The sequence below is a fragment of the Doryrhamphus excisus genome, linkage group LG1 (genome assembly GCF_037039965.1).
Source record: "Doryrhamphus excisus strain RoL-2023G ecotype Guam linkage group LG1, RoL_Dexc_Guam_v1.1, whole genome shotgun sequence".
In the NCBI taxonomy this organism is placed as follows: Eukaryota; Metazoa; Chordata; class Actinopteri; order Syngnathiformes; family Syngnathidae; genus Doryrhamphus; species Doryrhamphus excisus.
Window position 1 is genome coordinate 20,058,952 of NC_136357.1, and position 18,707 is coordinate 20,077,658.

At 41.2% G+C, this 18,707-nt stretch overlaps 1 protein-coding gene across 1 annotated transcript in view; it reads left to right on the top strand.

Moving 5' to 3' along the window:
* The window catches only part of LOC131132043 (GRB2-associated-binding protein 3), a 59,290-nt gene that overhangs the window by 15,573 nt on the left and 25,010 nt on the right, over positions 1-18,707 (top strand). Inside the window, 1 exon segment of the mRNA XM_078791740.1 lies at positions 17,089-17,389. Coding sequence (XP_078647866.1) covers positions 17,089-17,389 — 301 coding nt within the window.

An 18,707-nucleotide genomic window follows, 5' to 3' on the forward strand; every position in this document is an offset into this window, starting at 1 on the left:
CACATGGCATAATGTAGGGAGGTTATGGGACAACCTTGGCCCTTTCTAAACTTGAAGCCCTCTTGCTAGGTGCTAGCATGGTAGCCGTTAGCATGTTAGCATTTAAGCTAATTTACTCATGTCTAAAGGCAAATACACACATGGCATGATATAGGGAGGTTATAGGACAACCTTGGCACTTTCTCAACTTGAGGCTCCCTTGCTAGGTGCTAGCATGGTAGCCGTTAACCTGTTAGCATTTAAGCTAATTTACTCATGTCTAAAGGCAAATACACACATGGCATGATGTAGGGAGGTTATAGGACAACCTTGGCACTTTTTCAACTTGATGCTCTCTTGCTAGGTGCTAGCATGATGACTGTTAGCATATTAGCATTTAAGCTAATTTACTTACGTTTAAAGGCAAATACACACATGGCATGATATAGGGAGGTTATAGGACAACCTTGGCACTTTCTAAACTTGAAACCCTCTGGCTAGGTGCTAGCATGATGACTGTTAGCATGTTAGCATTAGGCTAATTTACTCACATTTAAAGGCAAATACACACATGGCATGATGTAGGGAGGTTATAAGACAACCTTGGCACTTTCTAAACTTGAGGCTCTCTTGCTAGGTGCTAGCATGGTAGCCGTTAACATGTTAGCATTTAAGCTAATTTACTCATGTCTAAAGGCAAATACACACATGGCATGATTTAGGGAGGTTATAGGACAACCTGTGTAGTTTCTAAACTTGAGGCCATCTTGCTAGGTGTTAGCAGGGTAGCCGTTAGCATGTTAGCATTTAAGCTAATTTACTCATGTCTAAAGGACAATACACACATGGCATGATTTAGGGAGGTTACAGGACAACCCAGGCACTTTTTTAACGTAAGGCTCTCTTGCTAAGTGCTAGCATGATGACTGTTAGCATGTTAGCATTTAAGCTAATTTACTCATGCCTGAAGGCTACTAAGCACATGTCATGATGTGGGGAGGTTATAGGACAACCTTGGTACTTTCTAAACTTGAGGCCCTCTTGCTAGGTGCTAGCATGATGACTGTTAGCATGTTAGCATTTTACCAAATTTACTCATGTCTAAAGGAAAATACACACATGGCATGATGTGGGGACACTGTAAGACTGCCCCAAACTTTTCAGGACCTGAGGCTGTTTTGCTACGTGTTAGCACGGTAGCTGTTATCATGTTAGCATTTTAGCTAATTTACTCAAGTTTAAAGGCAAATACACACTTGGCATGATGTGGGGACACTATGGGACTGCATCAACCTTTTCCGTACTTGAGGCTTTCTTGCTGGGTGCTACCGTGGTAGCCGTTGGCACACCGGGCCCGAGGTTCACAGCACAGGTGGCCAGTCCATCAAAATTTCCGCGGGAATTTTCTAGTTATATCTTAATCTTCCCATTTTTGCGCGCGTAATGCGGCCAAAACCGCAAGAAGGACCCCCACACATGTTACACCGTCGGAATCGTGACGCTCAGGACTACAGCGGTATTTATTTTTTGGAACGTTTTCTGTAACCATGGCGACGCTATTAACCAAAACGTTCAAAAATGGGCCAGTAGATTAGGTATACCTGTTCTATTTTACAGACTATTCACCCCCTTGTAGCTCAGCCATACGGCCACGTAGAAACGTGATTGATGGCTCATTTTTTAGATAAACTTCCGAACTCTCTCTGTGGCTAAATGCTAATTGCTAGCATGTTAGCATTTAAGCTAATTTACTCATGTCTAAAGGCAAATACACACATGGCATGATGTAGGGAGGTCATAGGACAACCTTGGCACTTTCTAAACTTGAGGCTCTCTTGCTAGGTGCTAGCATGATAACTGTTAGCATGTTAGCATTTAAGCTAATTTACTCACGTTTAAAGGCAAATACACATGTGTCATGATGTAGGGAGGTTATAGGACAACCTTGGCAGTTTCTAAACTTGAGGCTGTCTTGCTTGGTGCTAGAATGTTAGCCGTTAGCATGTTAGCATTTAAGCTAATTTACTCATGTCTAAAGGCAAATACACACATGGCATGATGTAGGGAGGTTATAGGACAACCTTGGCACTTTCTAAACTTTGGACTCTCTTGCTAGGTGCTAGCATGATGACTGTTAGCATGTTAGCATTTAAGCTAATTTACTCACATTTAAAGGCAAATACACACATGCATGATGCGGGGACGTTATAGGACAACCTTGGCAGTTTCTAAACTTGAGGCTCTCTTGCTAGGTGCTAGCATAATGATTGTTAGCATGTTAGCATTTCAGCTAATTTACTCACGTCTAAAGGCAAATACACACATGACATGATGTGGGGAGGTTATAGGACAACCTTGGCAGTTTCTAAACTTGAGGCTGTCTTGCTAGGTGCGAGCATGTTAGCCGTTAGCATGTTAGCATTTAAGCTAATTTACTCATGTCTAAAGGCAAATACACACATGGCATGATGTAGGGAGGTTATAGGACAACCTTGGCACTTTCTAAATTTGGGACTCTCTTGCTAGGTGCTAGCATGATGACTGTTAGCATGTTAGCATTTAGCTAATTTGCTCATGTTTAAAGGCAAATACACACATGCATGATGCAGGGACGTTATACGACAACCTTGGCAGTTTCTAAACTTGAGGCTGTCTTGCTAGGTGCTAGCATGTTAGCCGTTAGCATGTTAGCATTTAAGCTAATTTACTCATGTCCAATGGCAAATACACACATGGCATGATGTAGGGAGGTTATAGGACAACCTTGGCACTTTCCAAACTTGAGGCTCTCTTGCTAGGTGCTAGCATGACGACTGTTAGCATGTTACTATTTAAGCTAATTTACTCACATTTAAAGGCAAATACACACATGGCATGATGTAGGGAGGTTATAGGACAACCATGGCAGTTTCTAAACTTGAGGTCCTCTTGCTAGGTGCTAGCATGATGACTGTTAGCATGTTAGCATTTAAGCTAATTTACTCATGTTTAAAGGCAAATACACCCATGGCATGATGCAGGGAGGTTATAGGACAACTTGGCACTTTCTAAAGTTGAGGCTCTCTTGCTAGGTGCTAGCATGATGACTGTTAGCATGTTAGCATTTAAGCTACTTTACTCATGTGTAAAGGCAAATACACACATGGCATGATGCAGGAAGGTTATAGGACAACCTTGGCACTTTCTAAACTTGAGGCTCTCTTGCTAGGTGCTAGCATGATAACTGTTAGCATGTTAGCATTTAAGCTAATTTACTCACGTTTAAAGGCAAATACACACATGGCATGATTTAGGGAGGTTATAGGACAACCTTTGTAGTTTCTAAACTTGAGGCCATCTTGCTAGGTGCTAGCAGGGTAGCTGTTAGCATGTTAGCATTTAAGCTAATTTACTCATGTCTAAAGGATAATACACACATGGCATGATTTAGGGAGGTTACAGGACAACCCAGGCACTTTTTTAACGTAAGGCTCTCTTGCTAAGTGCTAGCATGATGACTGTTAGCATGTTAGCATTTAAGCTAATTTACTCATGCCTAAAGGCTACTAAGCACATGTGTGGGAGGTTATAGGACAACCTTGGTACTTTCTAAACTTGAGGCCCTCTTGCTAGGTGCTAGCATGATGACTGTTAGCATGTTAGCATTTTACCTGATTTACTCATGTCTAAAGGAAAATACACACATGGCATGATGTGGGGACACTGTAGGACTGCCCCAAACTTTTCAGGACCTGAGGCTGTTTTGCTATGTGTTAGCACGGTAGCCGTTAGCATCTTAGCATTTTGGCTAATTTACTCAAGTTTAAAGGCAAATACACACTTGGCATGATGTGGGGACACTATGGGACTGCATCAACCTTTTCCGTAATTGAGGTTTTCTTGCTAGGTGCTACCGCGGTAGCCGTTGGCACACTGGGCCCGAGGTTCACAGCACAGGTGGCCAGTCCATCAAAATTTCTGCGGGAATTTTCTAGTTTGTACTGTACTTATTGTGACCATATTCAATTATGACAATAAATCACAAATTAAAAAAACACAACATCGTTAACATCACACAGCCTTTGATTGGTGTATATTTCTGGAGGTGTCATGTGATGATGGGCTACGCCACTCATGTTTTCGGTGCAAGGAGTACATGGATTGTGAAACATGGGAAGTCATGTCAGCACAGCCAGACATCAGTCATGAGCAGCAAGCAGAAATAGTCCCACTTTATGATGGGCTGCTTGCACTTCCTCTGTGCGAGGAGGAGGAGAATGAACGTTCGTCAAAACAAGTGTGAGGAAAGGGCGGGTGGAGGTGTATGGTGGTTCAAGGTGAGAAAAGGAAACTCATTTGAGGCCACAGTGGAAAAGTGCTGGTGTGCTATCCGCCTGAGTATTAAAATTCTCACGCCGCTATGCAAATGTCTGTTGTCTTAGTCACACTTCTATTGGAGGTTGTTGTGCTGTCATCTTGCTTCAATATAGCTTCTCCTCAATATATCAATATCACAAAGATAGAGCACAAATGTCCACCAAGGCTGAGCATAAAAATACAATGAAAAACTCCCACAGACCACCATTCCGTTGTTTTCATGGCCATGTATAATTCGAATGTGTCTGTTAGCAGAATACTTCCTGGTTCATGGAGAATGTCTTACCATACCAGTATGATTTATGAGGCTGGGGTGTGACTAAAATAACTGCTTGTATCTTAGCCAGGCCTTCTCTGCTGGCCTAAACACCACCAGAAGCACTGGCCTACATTTGTTCCATGAAACAGTCAAATATCTTAATTTTGTAACATGTCTCTTGGTTACACTACTTTGAATATGTGTTGGATGTGTTTGTCCAATCAGATTTCAGTGTCTATGTCGAGCCATGTTGATCCAATCTGCCCAGGACCTTCAGAATCAGGAGTGCTGGCCAGGTCACTTCAACACTGTTGACAATTAGACTGCTTCTTTAACCAGATTCCAGATTCATCTCACCTTGTCACCCCGTTCTTTGGTTGATGTCTGAAAGTCCATTCCCTCAAATTCGAGGTTACTATACCTCAATGCATCATCAAATGAACAGCACACTGAATACTTGGTCTTGTTCTGACACAAAGAAGGGAAACAAACACTGCGTTGCTCATCGTTCTGTGTGCATTATATGAACAAATAATATATTTTATATATTATACTGCCAGCACACAATAGTTAATTTAAAAAGTCACAGATGAAATAGCCATATAAAAAGATGGTTTGATAAAAATTAAGGCTGTCAATCAATTAAAATATTTGACCGCGATTAATCGCATTGTGTCCACAATTAAGTCAATATTAATCGCATTTACTCACAGAAATAAGTTTTTATCTACAATAAGTAGGGGAAATCTCTTTGTGGTTAACAACTTGATGTGCAACTACAAGGATAATTACATCAAATTGTTTGTAAAGGGATATCAATTTGGGAACTTTGGGCCATTATTTAAAAAACACAGTCAGCAAGCATATTTTTGTTTGACTATTTTTATTTATTATTAGCATATTAGCTCTTAAACTCACCCACAAACGTTCAGCAAATACAAAATGTGAGCAAGTGAGACCTCTCACACAAACATGTTTTTGTTTATATGTGTCAGCTCAAAATAAGATTAGTTTATTTATGATACTGGTTTTAAGTTATAAATGTATGTGAGTAAATGTACAAATAGAAAAATACCTAAAACACGGGGCGAGAGTCATAAAACATTTCATCCAAATTGCAAACCTAATGTCATTGCATTTCTTTTTAAAACACATTGAAATACAGAGAAAGTAATCATTATATTTGTTAGCAGAGTTCTTTTACCCAACGTTAAACACACATAACACACGGCACACGTTGTTCAGTGCTGAGTGAAGCACCCGCACACACGGGCTCACCTGTTTTATATTAATTAGAACATGTGGGCAATTCCCTAATCACAGTCACGTGAACAGTCATTCTGAACTTGAGTTTCAACATTTCTTTAACACATTGTAAGACATCATCATCATTGGCAGCAATAATCAAATCATCTACCCATATGATTATGTGCACTTTTTCTTGTTCAGTAATTTTGCTATAAACACAATGATCGGCTGGGTTCTGTACAAATTTCATCTCACACAAATAATCATGCAACATCTTATTCCAGTTGCGTCCTCACTGTTTTAGACCGTACAGGGATTTTTCTAGTTTGCACACTAATTTGTCACCTTCTTTTGATACAACTTCATAACCTTCAGGTTGTTCAATGTAGATTTCACACTCGATTGGTGCATGAAGATAAGCAGTTTTTACATCCATCTGGTGAACAACTAGCTGCTCCTGTGCTGCTTTCTGTGCTAATACCCGGACACTGGTCATATTAGCTGTAGGGGAGAAAGTTTCATCATAGTTTACACCTTTCTTTTGGCTAAACCCTCTGGCTACATATCGGGCTTTGTACTTGTCTGATCCATCAGTGTTCTTTTTCATTGCATAAACCCATTTACCCCCCATTACATCTTTACCCTTGGGAAGAGTGGTCAAGGTAAAAGTTACATTGTCTTGTAGTGACTGCATTTCTTCATCCATAGCATCAACCCATTGTTTTGCATTAACTGAAGTGATTGCTTCTGTGTATGTTTGAGGAACATTACACAGGAGTCTGTAACAGTAGTCAATATTAGTAATATCCTCCTCAAAAACACATGCATGATCACCATAATAGTCAGGCTTTCTTCTCTCCCTATCAGGATAACGTTTCTCAGCAGGTTTGTATTCTTCCTGTTTACCTTCTTCATTTTCTAACTTCACTGTTTGAGCATTTTGTTCGTCTTTCACATCTGCTTCATTGTTTGTGAACACTTCCTGACTTTCTATCACTTGTGGGTTAGCTAGTGGGCTTGTCACACATTTTCTCTCATTTTGAATGTCAAAATCATCATCTGCATCCAGTACCTCCTCATTCTTTTTAACTACAAACTCTACAAGTCTGTGTTTTTGTACTTTTCTGATGCTGGGATAGTACACCATGTAGACCGGACTATTTTTATCATATCCAATAAAAATGGCCCTCTCACATTTAGAGTCCAACTTTCCTTTTTGTTGTTTGTAAGCATAACACACTTGTCCAAATTTCTGCATTCTGGCAATATTTGGCTGTCTGCCTGTTAACATGTAGTAAGGTGTCTGTTTTGTACGTCTATTGAAGCACCTATTTCTCACCACAGCAGCTGTTTGGACAGCATAGGTCCACAACATCTTTGGCAGCTTGCTCTCTATTAGCATACACCTGGCCATTTCAAACAGGGTTCTCCAATTGCGTTCCGCTGTACCATTTTGGTGTGGAGAATATGGAGCGGAAGTCTCATGCCTAATACCCATCTTGCACATTAATGCTTGGAACTCTCTGGATGTGTACTCTTTTATTTTGCCATAGGGCGCCACATCAGCAATGAATTTTTCTGTTGCTTGTACAGTGTCACTTTTGTGTTTCAAAAAGTAAACAAAAATTGCACTAGAGTAATCATCTGTGAAAGAAAGTGCATATTTATGACCATCTTTAGACACTGGATCTATAGGACCCGCTAAGTCAGTGTGTACCATGTCCAGAGGTGCTTTAGCACTCACATCTGGCCCTCTGTTTCTAGTTTGGACAAACTTCCCTTGAATGCATACTTCACACTGTGAAACAGGTTTGTTACCGTCATTCTTAATTTCCATTCCACCTACAACATTTTTCAATTTCATTATATCTGCAAAATTGCAATGACCTAAGATTTCATGCCAACTCTGCAAATCAAGGCTTTTCTTACACTGGTCATTAGTCTTACACATGTTTTCTGAAGTGTGCAGATAATAAAGTTTGTTGTGTACGTGTATGGGGAATTTGGTACCGTCTCTGTGCAGCAGCACATTTTTCTTCCCACTGAGGGTCAGAGTGGCTCCGCTGGAAGTGGCAGCTTTCACTGAAAAGATATCTTGTGGATACGTTGGGATGTATAAGGCACCCCTCAGCGTTGTTCGGAAGCTCCTGCCCCCGCTGTCAATGAGCCACACCTCCGCGACACCTCTGCGCTTGGCCACTCCTTTGCATCTGGAGCCGTCAGCCAGCTCCACGCAGTGAGTCCAGGCTTGGAAACTGCTGTCAAACTTCTTGAACTTTGCGATGTCTGTGATTATGTGAGACGTCGCACCTGCATCCACCATCAGGCCTTTCCTCTTGACATCCAGCGCTGGTTCTTCAGAGTCGCATATCCGAAATGCATACTCTTTGCCCCCAGTCTCGTCGGCTGCTTTACGCACGTCATCCCGCTGCTTGTTTTGTCTGCAGCTGGCACTGTTGTGTGTGTTGCTTTTGCAGTGATGGCACCATCGTCTGCGCGAACAGGATCTGGCAATGTGTCCACTTGCACCACACTTGTAACATACAACCTCCATATAATTGCTGTCCTTTACTCCGGCGGGCGCGCACTTTGTGCCAAACTGTGTTCTTGCCTTCATGACATTGTCCTCAGACACAGTTGCGTGCATGTTTTCAACATCCTCATAACTTCGGAGTTTTGTCTTAAACTCAGCAAAAGTAATTTTGGCTTCACTCTGGGTTACATGTATGGCAAAAGGTTTAAATGTCTCTGGTAACCCCTTCAGCACCATTGCTATTAAAAGTCCATCACTGAGCGCTTCACCTGCGTTTCTCAGGGCTGTAATCGCAGTCTCTGCTCTGATAACATACTTTGTGACATCCTCGGTTGGCGACTTCTGCAGTGAGGTTAACTCTGTATACAAGTTAATTATTCTGGGCTTTCCTTTTCCAGCATAGTACTCACGGAGAATCTTCAGCGCACCGCGTCCATCATCTGCGGCTTCACGCATCACCAGTGATAGGCTTTTGTCGTCCAAAAACTGAATGAGCTCCGCGTAAACCTCAGCGTTTTTCCCATCGTCTTCTTCGTCTGCATCGTCGGGCTCGTTCAAGATTGTGTCTTTCAATCCTTGAAGACACAGATGGCCTAAAAACTTGGTTTCCCATATTTCGTAGTTTTTCTCGTCACCGTCAAAAATGAGCCTCGCCCAGCGGCTACTCGCTGTTTCCCTTTCCTTTCTGTTCATACCTTTAGCTCTCAGGTGCACGCGGTACAAGTTGCGACTTTCACCTTTCACCGACTTTCAAACTTTGTGTTATGGGATTCAACTGGGCCCATAACCTGTTAGCAGAGTTCTTTTACCCAACGTTAAACACACATAACACACGGCACACGTTGTTCAGTGCTGAGTGAAGCACCCGCACACACGGGCTCACCTGTTTTATATTAATTAGAGCATGTGGGCAATTCCCTAATCACAGTCACGTGATACCAAAATGAACAAATAAATCATAACATTTTAACAAACAAAATCAAATGAGAGCACATCAACAATATTGTATATTGGATGTACAGGGTGACCCAAAAAGATGCGTACCCATATTTTATTTGATAAAAAATAAATTTTTTAACGAATGTCTTTTCTGTTGCAGGATGTGAAAGGTGAACCTATGGATGATCGTTTTCAGCTATAGTTGCCCCAAAAATGTCTTGGACAAATCAGCAGAAGATATTCTCCCTGGAGATCTATTTTGCGACAAAATCATACCAGAGTGTACAGATTCAGCTTCGAAAACGTTTCCATTGTCGCAACTTTCTACCAAAATCAACGATTGTTAGTTGGGTTACGAAGTTCAGAGAGCATGGGACTGTAGTGAACTTATGTTCTAAAGCCACAGGGGGAAGAGAGACTCATAAGCAGAAGATGCGATGTGGAATGGGCCCCGCACTCACCAGATCTTAACCCCCCAGATTTTTATCTGTGGGGTTTCCTCAAAGACAATGTATACCAGGGAAATCCACAAACAATTGAGGAACTGAAAACTGCCATCACAGCAAAAGCCATCCCGAAAGAGGAGTGTGTAAAAGTGATTGACAACTTTGTCAGACGAGTACAGGTTTGCTTGCAACGGAATGGTGGACATTTGGAACACATCTTAGGAAAGCCATAAATTGACTAAAAATTGACAGAAATAGCTGAAACTCTGGTGAATGGTCTTCCATAAACGGAATAATGCGTGGTTGTAATTTGAAATAAATAGCTTTTTAATCAAAGTCACAATTGAAATTTTCATGGGTATGCATCTTTTTGGGTCACCCTGTATTTGGATGTGTTTCCCCCCTTTTCCTTTCACCTCATACTTGCTCCCGAAAGCTGATACTATGTGGGAATGCATAAAGCTAAGATTTAATGATAATGTGCATCATTGTGGTAGTTGCATGCTAAATCGCTAACGCTAGCAAAACACTGGACTTCAGCCACAGTCATCACATTGACAGCCTGTCAATAGCAGCTGGAACTTCAATTTAGCTGGCAGTTCAATGAAAACATCACCAGAGAGATGTAAAAATGTGAAAAAGCACTGGTCAATTGGGGCACTCTTATGCCAAGGTAAGACACACAGTATATTAAAATGTCAGGTCTAAACTACTATTATACTTGTACAAATAACCTGAGGGATGAGTGGAATAAAGGCAGAATAAAACAACGCGTAGATTGTCTTTAACGGATGGCGCGCCAGGGAGAGGGTTGGATCACGAGCTGGAGTCCAGCTCGTATGCAAGCGTCTCACACCGTCTCTCTAGCGCTTGTCCTTTTTTATTAAACAAAAGGGTAGGGAGAGTGCTTGTCCTTCAAGGTCAGGATGGGAGTCATTCTTGTGGTGAGCACACACATTCCAGTACTTTTCCATATCAGCAGGCAGTTTACACAAACACACACATTCTTCAACCAGTACTTTTTCACCTAAGCAGGCAATTAGCGGCAGCATATTTCCTACATAAAATAATAATATCTGCACTGCTTCAGTCTCTGCCATGTGATGTAATCCATGAGTCAAACACAGCGACAATAGATACAAATAACTTTGGTCTTGCTACAAGAGCCATCTGCCAGGGCTTTGAAGCTAACTTTACCAATCTAAATACTCTTTTCTTTCTCCATTTCCCATCAATATTTGTTCCAGCTTGTGGCTATAGAGTAACCGTGCTTCAATCAAACTGCAGTGGGGGGCGAGGGTCAAACAGGAGGCGTGCAAGTTAATTGCTCATCATAAAATTTGCCGCCGTTAAAGGGAACTTTGACAGCCCAAACAAAAATAGATCATCCTTGATCCTAAGTAAAACAAAACATAGCTATCAGGGCTCGACAATAACGATGTACCAATGGCCCGGGGCAAGTTAAAACAAAATTGGGGCAAGTAAATCTAATCAGTGATATTCCCGTCGGGCAAGTACACTTTGGCATGCCATACTGCCAAGAGTTTTTTTTAAAGCGGTTCTTGTTGGGTGTTGGTAAAACACAGACTGCGTAATTCCGGTAGTAATTTGCAAAGCAATCCTTGCAATGGACCAATCAGAATCGTTTATTTAGACCGCGGTCCGTAATCCACAATCAGCGTTTTACCCACACCCGTTGTTCGCGATCGACCAATCAGCGATCGTTTGACTACGAAAACATCCATCATGGCGTCGCTGCCAACATCGTCTAATTCTGAAGGAAACAGCAAAAAGTGATGAACCAGTGCCTCCTAAACAAGTATTTTATTAGCGGCAGCAAATCAAATGATGGCACAGGTGAGTGAATCACATTGCTGTGACAATTTGAAGTGGTCACAATGAAACACCACCCATTAGATCCAATACCAAGTGCTGATTTTGCACAAGCTACAAAATCTAGCGCTTCCATTTCTCTGTGTGTTTTTCTCACCTTTGCTTCACAAATTATTGTTTGACCATTGAGCTTTTTTTCTGTATTACAAACACATTACTAGTACACAAATGTGTCTATTCAATAATGTTTCTTTGTGGTGCACAACTTATAAATATCACTGCTTACTACGACTACGATGTGTAAGGTATTATTTATTTTATTATTTTATTTGTTTGAGATTCTCATGTGATGCCACAAAAAATTAGATGATATCATTATGGCAGTCTTTTCATTTTACATGGGGCAAGTTCGGGCAAGTAGTTCTCACCTTAAGGATTCCCTATGGGCAAGTCATTTTGGTTTTTAATGTAGAGCCCTGGCTAATGCACAATAGTAATGATAATAATACATGAAATTTAAACGTACCTTTCTAAAAACCCAAGGACACTGTCCATGACACAGAATAAAACAACATAGACATGTCAAAGTGAGTATGCACTTTTGAATAGATGAGTTTTGAGTTTTGATATGAAGATGCAGTGAATCAGTATTTCGGATTTCGGATGGGTATGAGTCCCACAGTTTGGATGCAGAGCAGCTGAAAGCTCTGGTCCCCATGGTGCTGAAGTGGGCAGAGGGCACAGTAAGGTGAACAGAAGAGGAGGATCTGAGACAAAGTGGAGGGTTGAAGTTGTGTAAGGCCTTGAAGGTATGTAGAAGGAGTTTGTAGTTTATTCTCTGCTGGACCGGGAGACAATGAAGTTGCTGTAGGATGGTGGTGATGTGGTCAAATGAAGTTCTGGTTAAAATCAGCAGACCTCTGGACCTGTTGAGGTTAATGGAGGGCCTTCTGGGGGAGGCCAAAAAGCAGTGAATTCCATTGGTCAACACGTGATGTGACCAGGCTGTGGATAAGGATGGATGCAGCATTGGATAGTGAGGGAGTGACGTAGTGATTTTGTTCCAATTAAAATAAATTCAGTTTTGTCGCCGTTAAGTTTGATGAAGTTTGTGGTGAACCAGAATTTTATTTCAGACTGAGGAAGGAGGTGAGGGGTTAGAAAGAGCAAATACACATAAGCGGACGAGTGGTTAGCGCTCAGGCCTCACAGCTAGGAGATCCAAGTTCAATTCCACCCTCGGTCATCTCTGTGTGGAGTTTGCATGTTCTCCCCGTGCATGCGTGGGTTTTCTCCGGGTACTCCGGTTTCCTCCCACATTCCAAAAACATGCTAGGTTAATTGGCATACTAACTGACAGGGTGATTGAAAATACTTTTCTGGGGATCATAACGGATGCTGGAACTCTCACGCCACAAATTTACAACATAAGGTGGCAAGATTGAATAAGGCAAAGTTTGTTCTTCATCAAATCACTTGATATTCTTTACTGCTCGGTTGTACCATATCTAACTTATTGTGTGGAGACATGGGAAATAACTACAAAAGCAACCTTCACTCGCTGAATGTACTGCAAAAAATATCAGTGAGGATGATCCATAATGCTGCATGTGAAGAACATATAAATCGTTTATTTCTAAAATCACAAATGTTAAAATTCACTGATTATGTCAAATTTCAAACAGCTAAAATAATGCATAAAGCTAATAACCTATTACCCAATAATGCCATACAATACATCTATCTACAAGAGAGAAGAAATATGACCTCAGGGAACAGTTAACCCCACACTAAAGGTGCCAAATACCACCCAGAAGTGCATACAATTCTACATAAGTTCCCTAGCCTTACTTACTTATTGGTTTAAAGCCAATGTCAAAGTTACACTGTCAACAGCCTTAATGTTACCAAGCTAATGCTAACAGAGGCAACAGGAGAATGTCCAACCGCAGAGGTAAAAAGCAACTAAATGCAGCGAAAGGGAATAATCTCCCGGTCAAACTCCGCTATTACTGATAGTTGAAAACTGCATCTGAAACCCAGTTGCGGTGAAAGGTAGTACGTTTACAAAGCAAAATACGGATGCAACTAAGTTGAGCCTCCTTCGTTGTTGTGTGAAGCAGCCACTTGTAAAGGCCAGGCAGACTGCTCTGTCGCTCTGTCCCCGCCCCCAACTGCTGAACACCAGTCACTCATTACACGATATGGTTTAATTGTTTCCCAATAGAAATATTTTACAAAGTATTTATTTTAATTAATTATTTGAAAAAAGCCATTATTTATGCCGTCTGAACACTGTATTTGGCCCCACCCCTATTAAATAAAGTATGCATGTGTAAAAATATGTAGTGTATGTACATCCTATTTGTTTATGTATTTTCTATTTTTATGTACAGAATGCAACTGCTCCAAATGAACTGAAAATTAACCTCAAGCTAAAAGATACCACACATGTCGAAAATGTATTGCCCAACACTACTCTCTTAGTTGCAGAACATTTCAAAGACACCATGTGATTTCAGCTTAATTCACGTTTTGAGTATATATGTGTTTTCTGGGCTTTCCGAACATACTTTAACCTTGGGACAATGAGAAGGTATCACTGCTGTTGATGTGTTGAGGTCAGAATAAAGTTATAAAGTGTCAGCCTGTGTGTGGGGACGCTATTGTACCTACGTCTGCTGTTATAACATAGAGCGCATGCATTCATTGTGCAAAACCTTTTAATAAATAAATAAATAATTGTAATTATTTTACATTCATTCATTCATTCATTTTCTACCGCTTATCCTCACAAGGGTCGCGAGGTGTGCTGGAGCCTATCCCAGCTGTCTTTGGGCGAGAGGCGGGGTACACCCTGGACTGGTGGCCAGCCAATCCCAGGGCACATATAGACAAACAACCATTCACACTCACATTCATACCTATGGACAATTTGGAGTGGCCAATTAACCTAGCATGTTTTTGGAATGTGGGAGGAAACCGGAGTACCCAGAGAAAACCCACGCAAGCACGGGGAGAACATGCAAACTCCACACAGAGATGGTCGAGGGTGGAATTGAACTTTGGTCTCCTAGCTGTGAGGCCTGCGTGCTAAACACGCTTACAGACAAAATCATTAGAAAGGTCAGAGAAGAAATTGTCACGAGCGGGCTTGCGAGCTTAGCGATGCGACCCCAGGATGCAGAGAGCAGGACCAAAAATGTACGTAAAAGGAATTTAATGGCGCTTAAGCTATGTAGACAGCAACTACAGGCAAACCAAACACAAAGACAATGAAGCCACAGACGAAAGAGCACACACCTCAACTAAATAGGGAGTGTGGAAATTAGAGACAGGTGTGTGAAATGAGTCAGAGAGAAAGCAGAAGGGAACAAGAAAGGAAGTAGTTACCAAAACAAGGGCATGAAAACCGGAACAGAGGCAAGGAAGGAAACTAAAGGAGCCGTCACGAGAGGGTGACGCCCACATCGTGACAGAAATGGTCATATTAAAAAGATGGTTTGATGATGGTTTGAACCTAAGTAAAACTAAAATCATGCTGTTTGGTAACAGCAGAAAGGACACGTACCAGCAAATACAAATAGACGGTGTGGACATTGAAAGGGTGAAGGAAAATAAATTTCTGGGATCACAATTGATGAAAATATGAGCTGGAAACCTCATATTACAAATATACAACATAAGGTGGCCAGAAATATTTCAATATTGAACAAAACAAAATTTGTTCTCAATCAGAAATCACTCCACACTCTTTATTGCTCTCTGGTTCTACCATATCTTACTTATTGTGTGGAAATATGGGCTAATAACTATAAAAGCAATCTTCACTCAGTAAATGTACTGCAAAAAAGGTCAGTAAGGATAATTCATAATGCCGCCTACAGAGAACATACTAACTCCTTATTTCTAAAATCACAAATACTTCAACTTGCTGATATAGTTCATCTTCAAACAGCTAAAATAATGCATAAGGCTAAAAATAACCAATTAGCTAAAAATGTCATCCAATACTTCTCTACAAGAGAGGAGAAATATGATCTCAGGGAAGAAGTACATTTGAAACACTTCTATGCTAGGACTACGTTATGCTAGCCATAGCATTTCAGTATATGGAATCAAACTATGGAATGGATTGAGTAAGGAAATCAAACAATGCACAACAATGAGCGAATTCAAGAAACAATACAAGCAGTTGATGTTTGCTAAATACAAGGATGAAGAGTCTTGAACCAGTCATGATGTGCTATATACGTATATCACTATATTGACACTTACTATGGTACCCATTATGGCATTGGATGCTCATATCACCTCCTACTTCGGTACGTGACTAAAATAAATAAAAAAAAATTAAACTACATTAGGAAAGCAGGAAGTGAACAAATGTAACAGTTACTGATTGTAAAAGTACCAGATGGAGGGGTAGGATTTGATAAGCTTTGCTTCTTCCTACTCCTTTTGGACATGTGGAACTGTGAACTGATTATGGGATGCACTCAATTGAAATCTGATGCATGTTCAAATGAAATAAAACCATTTGCATTAGCATTAACATTAACATTAACATTAGCATTAGCATTAGCATTAGCATTAGCATTAGCATTAGCATTAGCATTACCATTACCATTACCATTACCATTACCATTACCATTTATTTGACAACCGTCACAACAATGCCCTTCAATTTCTTTTGTAAGCGTATGTAAATTGCAGATGGAGGGGGTTTGCCCTATAAAATCTTGCTTAGGGTGCCACTTTGGTAAGGATAAGCGTTATGTTACACTCTTTTGACGATGCAACCCTACTAACTGTGAGAGCAACTGCACGCAAAAACAAACCAACAAGCCACCTTCTAATATAAAAACACACAAATCAGTATTCAAAACTGTTAAAAGGTGAGTTGATCAGTGTAGTTATTTGCCAATAAATGTTTGCAGTATTTGCGATGTGTTTTATCATTTCCTAGTACTAACCGACATGTGCAGATGCAGATTACCCACAAAGAAAAACGTTGATGAGAAAGAAACCACAAAACCAAGTGGGACAAAACGTGATTGCTGTCGTGCAGTGTTAATGTTCTTATACATTTTCCAAAATGACTGAAGCACATCCCAAATGCACCAAGGTCTCAGGAGTCGTCTAAAACATGTACAGTAAATCTGATGTGAATAGAATAGTAATATAGTATGACATTATCAGGATGAGACAGCCGTCATCAATTCTGCATAAGTGCTTCTTTGTCTCTTGGTGTTCAAGGTTTTCTGTTGAATACAGTCAACTTCCTCTTCTTTGGGGGGAATTTGAGCAAAGGTTCTGCTTCGTGAGCATATCACAAGCAAACAATTCAATTTAAAGCTGCCAAATAAGCTGTGATCCAGTTCCCATGACTGGTCATGATGAAAATAGTAATGATAGGGAGGAGGAGCTTGGGGGAACAATAACATCAATATCTGTACTCAAATTTTATTTACAATTCTTGTTCTCTCCCTCAGGCATGGAGAAAGCGTTGGTTTGTCCTGCGAAGAGGCCGCATGAGTGGCAACCCTGATGTGTTGGAGTACTATCAGAGTAAGAGTTCCAAAAAGCCAATCCGCACCATTGACCTGAAAGAGTGTGAGGTGGAAATACTCAACGGTCAGCTTGGGATCAAGCGAGACTTTGGAGAGAAGCATCTCTTTGTTGTGAAGACCTCTGCTCGCATTTTCTACTTGGTAGCCAAGACTCAAGAGGAGATGAACATCTGGATCAGCAGTATCAGTCACATTTGCCATTTTGGCAGCCAAGAGGAAGCAGGTAAAATATCATTTTCACACTGTTTCACTTGACCATGTGAAAACATCACATGTGAAAACATACAGCATTGTACGGTTGTACAGTACAGATACAGAACAAAGGTCACCAAACTAATAATTGTGTTATTATTCATTGTAATAGCTGTTGACATTAATTCGTCCCTCCTTTATCAAGGTTAATTGGTTCCACAGTCTACTGCGATAGATGCATTTCCGCAAATAACAATATTGATCAACCCTCGTGAGGAAAAAGCGGTAGAAAATGAATGAATGAATGAATATTTTCATATTTAGAGCATAGAGAGCCTTGCAGAAATAAATAACATCCCTATAGTCACCTTTACCACACCAGATTCGTTGTGGCCACCAGAAGCATCAGAATCAGAATCAGAATCAGAAAAGGTTTATTGCCATGTATGGTCAAACACATACTAGGAATTTGTTTTGGTATAGTTGGTGCAGACACATCTATTAAAAAAGAATGAAAAATACAAAATATGAAAATACGTGCAAAATATACAGAATAACAGTATACATATATGTACACAGTCTGTTTTTTGGTTGTTATTCCGGAAGTGCAGTCTGATTGTTTTTCCTAAAAGTCCAAACTGAGCGTTAATGTAACGCATATAGTGAAAGTGTCAAAGTGGCAGAATGAGGCAGAGGTGGGGTGTGAAGAGTGTCAGGTGAGGTTCCGGGCCTTGTTGATGAGGCTGACAGCAGACGGGAAGAAACTGTTCTTGTGGCGTGAGGTTTTGGTCCTGATGGACCGCAGCCTCCTGCCAGAGGGGAGCGTCTCGAAGAGTCTGTGTCCGGGGTGAGAGGGATCGGCCACAATCCTTTCTGCACGCCTCAGGGTCCTGGAGGCGTACAGATCCTGGAGGGACGGGAGATTGCAGCCAATCACCTTCTCTGCAGACCGAATGACACGCTGCAGCTTGCCTTTGTCCTTAGCAGTGGCAGCAGCGTACCAGATGGTGATGGAGGAGGTGACGATGGACTCAATGATGGAGGTGTAGAAGTGCACCATCATTGTCTTTGGCAGGCTGAATTTCTTCAGCTGCCGTAGGAAGTACATCCTCTGCTGAGCCTTCTTGATGAGGGAGCTGATGTTCAGCTCCCACTTGAGGTCCTGGGAGATTATGGTACCCAGGAAGCGGGAGGACTCCACAATGTCAATTGTAGAGTCACAGAGGGTGATGGGGACAGGAGTGGCTGAGTTCTTCCTGCTGTCCACAACCATCTCCACTGTTTTTAGGGCGTTGAGCTCCAGGTTGTTCAGGTTGCACCAAGTCGCCAGATGGTCAACCTCCCACCTG